Source organism: Alligator sinensis, unplaced genomic scaffold (genome assembly GCF_000455745.1).
Source record: "Alligator sinensis unplaced genomic scaffold, ASM45574v1 scaffold1302_1, whole genome shotgun sequence".
Taxonomy (NCBI): domain Eukaryota; kingdom Metazoa; phylum Chordata; order Crocodylia; family Alligatoridae; genus Alligator; species Alligator sinensis.
In genome coordinates, this window is record NW_005842612.1 from 76,100 (window position 1) to 80,729 (window position 4,630).

The window sequence follows — 4,630 nt, forward strand, 5'->3', positions numbered from 1 at the left end:
AGAGCACGGGCCCCGGAGCCCTGGCTTCCCTCCCGGCCCGAGCGCGGGGTCCGCCCTGCCTCACTTTCGCTCCCCCATGCAGGGAGGGCATGGCGCGTCCGGGCTTGCAGGGGTTAACCGGGGCTGGGGCAAACCCCCCCGCCCCCCCCACCACCACTTGGCTGGTACCGTAACTCCCCTAACCCCACGCACCGCATAATCTCTCCTGCCTTGCTACCAGCTGGGGGCAAGTCCGGCCCCTTGCCACCGTATTGCTGCTAAGAATGCGCATCCCCGATGCAGGGAGGGCATGGCGCGTCCGGGCTTGCAGGGGTTAACCGGGGCTGGGGCAAACCCCCCCGCCCCCCCCACCACCACTTGGCTGGTACCGTAACTCCCCTAACCCCACGCACCGCATAATCTCTCCTGCCTTGCTACCAGCTGGGGGCAAGTCCGGCCCCTTGCCACCGTATTGCTGCTAAGAATGCGCATCCCCGAATAGGAGCCTGCTCTTCCTTGTCATGGGGCAGCAATACGGTACATAGCGCTCTCTTCTTCACTGGACTCTTTGTCTTACCGTAATGCTGCTAATGTTGCACCCCTTTGACTAGGGCCTGGGGTCCTACCGTAATGCTGCTACTAAACCTCATCCTAACAGGATTTTGCTTGCTACTGTAATACCTCTAACTGGCATCATAGCAAGACTTGGTTTGGTACTGTAATACTCCCAAAAATGTGCCTGTCAAAACTGGAATCTGATCTTTGCTTGTCATTACCAGGGTGGCATTATAATATTCCTAACAAAACACCCTCCAAAATAGGCCCTACAAGGTCTGTGCTGTAATGCTCCTAATAATGTCCCCCACTGGGGTGGTACCATAATACACCTAATGGTGCACCCCCAAGACTGGACCTCCTGCCCTCTCTGGCACTGGCTGGTAGCAAGTAGGGAGGAAGGGGTACCGTAATATTCCTAGCACTGTGCATCCTGATTTTGGGAGGGTACCGGGGTCCCCCTCACCTTGCACAGCGGCAGATTGGGGAAGTCGTTGGCCAGGTTGATGAGCCCATAGAGTGCCATGACGACAAAGAGCCAGACAGCCATCTGCTGAGCCAGGGTCGTGGCACCACTCCACAAGGGGGGCTTTGTGGGGCCCTCCCCAGCCTCGGGCCCCTGGCAGGCAGGGCACGGCCTTGCCCCCAGCACAGCCTGCTCAGCCATGGAGCAAAGCAGGAGGCCCAGGAGCCAGCTGCCCAGTGCCATACTCATAGGCTCAGGACCTTCCCTTAGCTTGGCCTGGGGGCTGGTGATGGCATAAAGACCCTGGCCAAGCTGCTGTGATGTCATCAAGGCCCCCCCCCCCTCTGGGGCATGGGGGTCCCTTCCCCAATCACCCCCACTCCAGCTCCTTCCACCCTGTGTTGAAAGGGTTAAAATGCTCCAGGATTGGGCCCCGATCAGGCCTCCCATGGGGGGGATGGGCCCTCTTTCTGCCCCCCACTCCAAAGCCAGCAGCATTGTGGGGGCCTGTGCCTTTAACCCTACTCCCCCAGTCTGTGACATCATAGGTGGAGCAGCATTCTTGTGGCCTTGGCAACTTTCCCAGAATCCTCTGGGGTTGACATGAGGTCTCTGGGCTAGACCATGGTGCCCACCCCCCTTATGGTTTACGGTAATGCTTCTAATAATACAATGTAGCTAGGAGGCCCTAGCCTACCGTAATGCTCCTAATAATGGTCATGAGGGTGCTAAGAAGAAGGCAAAGAAAACAGGGCTGTCAGTCCGGTGGGGAGAAGGCTGAGGGGGATTAAGTAGCAGCCATCACCTCCCTGGAGGGTGGCTCCAAAGAGCATGGAGCCAGAGACAGGACAAGGAGCAATGGGCTCAGGCTGCAGCAAGGGAAGTTGATGCTGGGTATGAGGACAAATTCTGGAGAAGGGTGGCGAAGCACTAGAACGGGCTGCCCAGAGCGGTGCTGGAGTCTCCATCCTTGGAGCTATGGGAGCCCCGGGGGGGCAAAACTGTGGCTGGGCAGCACCAGGTCCTATTGGGGCGGGGGGTGACAAGGGCCCGGCTGGGGGCCCTGCTAGGCCTCCTCGGCTGCCTGGACAGACAGACGGGGCAGGAGCCAGGGACTGACTGACGATGCTGGGGAGGGCGAGACATCTGGGGGCCGGGGTTGGGGCAGGCCCTCAGAAGAGGGCTGCAAAGTGGGGAAGGGAGAAGCACAGGATCAGGCTGGTCGTCTGGCCGGTGTCTCACACAGTCGCACACACAAGACCCAAGCATCCAGGACACGCGCATGCCCCCATCCCCCTGGCCCTGGCCCCTGTACAACTTGGCCAGGCTGCCCATAGCCCCCAGGCATCCAGGGCACATACACGTGCACACATACATGCACCCCCCCCCCAGGCATCCAGGGCGCACACACCCAGTAGGCATCCAGGACACCCCTCTAACTCCAAGTGTCCAACACACACACACACACACTCTCTCTCTCTCTCTAAGCATCCAGGACTTGGACACACACACACACCTGGCCCTGGCCCTTGTACAACTTGGCCAGGGGCAGACCACACACCCCACCCCAGAGTCCAGCACTCATATGCATGTGCACACACACACACACCGCCCCCCGACCAACCCCTCTACAGATCAGGACTGTCCTGTAGCCCGTGGGGCCATGGGGGGACACTTGGCTCGGGGGTGCGTGCGGGGTCCCCCAGGCCACACAGGTCACGCCAGGGGCAAAGCACGGCTGACCTCGCTGCCATGGGGAGCTCTGGGTTCAATTCCTGGCCAGTGGAGCCCCCATTTCCCCTCCCCACCCCCAAGATATTTGAAGCCAAACTCCCCTCCGCTGCTGCAGAACTGCCATAATACTCCTAATAATCCACCCATCAAATGGGAGCCCCGTGCCCTTTGGAGGGGAGAGGTGGTGCTGCTGTAATATCACTAAATGTGTGCACTAAAAAGTGCAGTCTTGATTATACTGGGGGGGCCTCTCTGGGCACTACTGTAATATCCCTAAAAATGCCCAGGATGCAATAGAACCCCACTGTTACTTGTGGAGTGTGGGGAGGGCAGCTGTGAGCACTACCATAACGTACCTAATAAAGCACACTCCGCAAAGCAGCCCTCATCTGGTATCCTAAAACAACGAATAATGCAGATAAAAACTGGCACCATGTTCGTGAAACCTTGTTTGGGGGTGGGAGGCTGCAGGTAGTGCCATAAATACCACTATGAATGCACCTCCACAGTGACACCCTGATAATGCACCATCTTTTTGGGGCAGGGGCTATGTGTAGTACCGTAACCACCACTAGGAACCCTACGCAACCCTGCTCTGAGCACCATCCAAATCCCCACCTGCCAGTTTGGTGAGTGAGTACCATAATCCTTCTAATATGGCAACCAGGACTCTGATTTCATGGGGAAAGGAGACATCAGGAGCTGGCAGGCGAAAAAGAGGTCTCCGCAAGAGAAGAGGAAGGCATTTAATTTATAGTTCACAGGTCAAAGAGTCAGGGTTGGGAAGGGGCCTAGTGTCTCCGTGCTGGGTAGTGTGGAAGCCAGTGAGCTTCTCTGTCATCCTGGTGTGCAGAGACCCCACTGGAGGGATACAGTGCAAAGAACAGCCCCCCTCCCCCCCACCCCCGTCCACAGGCTGGCTGCCCTGGACGCCTGGGTTCCTTTGCAGGGGAAGGAGGCCAGTGTTTTTGGTCCTGTTGGAATGAAGGGATCAGGCATGGAGTCGAGCCCATGCAGCATGGAGGCTGGGGTGGTGAGGGGTGCTTAGACGTGAAGTCAGATGGAGGGTCCGGGCCCCCACGCCCACAAAACCCCCACTGCCCTTCCAGAGCCAGGAGAGAACCCAGGTCTCTGGGGTCAGGCCAGCATGCCAGCTCCTGTCTGTCACCAGTTAGCCCCACCCGCATGCCTCAGTTTCCACTGAAGTCGGGGGTCAGGAGATGTCCAGCTCCAGCCCCTCGAGGGCCCAGGGTCGGGGTGCGGGGGCCGCCAGCAAGTCCAGAAGAAGGTTGCGGCCGCCCAAGACGCAGGAGACTTCGTGCTGGGCCAGGACCTGGCTCCAGGCCTTGATCTCTTGCCGCAGCCCCTCGATCTCTCGCCGCAGCCCCACATTGGCCTGCTCCAGCTGCTCGTGCTGCTGTGGCGGAGAGAGAGGGGGTCAGGGCCGGGCGCTGGGGCCCCTCCAGCGCTAGGAGGGGAGTGGGGTTGGGGGGGCTGGGAGCCCGGGCGCCTGTGGGTGCATCTGTCCTGGATGCCCAGGTTCCCTCCAGCTCTGGGAGGGCAGTGGGGGCAGGGAGGGAGCAGAAGTGGCTGGGGCCTGGGACGCCTGGGTTGTGTGGGTGTGTTTCCTGGACGCCTGGGTTGTGTGGGTGTGTTTCCTGGACGCCTGGGTTGTGTGGGTGTGGGTGTGGGTGTGCGTGTGTTTCCTGGACGCCTGGGTTCTCTTCAGAGCTGGGAGGGAAGTGACACCGGGGGGCAGAGCAGGAGGGCTGGGAGCCCGGGTGGGTGGGCTCAGTGTGCGCCTGGGTTCTCTGCAGCTCGGGGTGGGGGGCTGGGAGCCCGGACGCCTGCGTGCTCGGAGCAGGCAGGCCCCGGGCCACCCCCCACACACTTCCT

The 4,630-nt window shown here is 60.1% G+C and overlaps 1 protein-coding gene across 1 annotated transcript in view; it reads right to left on the reverse strand.

The window, feature by feature from the left end:
- Positions 1 to 307: 307 nt before the first annotated feature.
- Positions 308 to 4,630, reverse strand: part of BATF2 (basic leucine zipper ATF-like transcription factor 2) — a 5,980-nt gene continuing 1,657 nt past the window's right edge. The window contains exon 3 of the mRNA XM_025214962.1: positions 308 to 4,156. Within this exon, the coding sequence (XP_025070747.1) occupies positions 3,948 to 4,156 (209 nt within the window). The 3' untranslated portion in view covers positions 308 to 3,947. The remainder of the gene's footprint in view (positions 4,157 to 4,630) is intronic.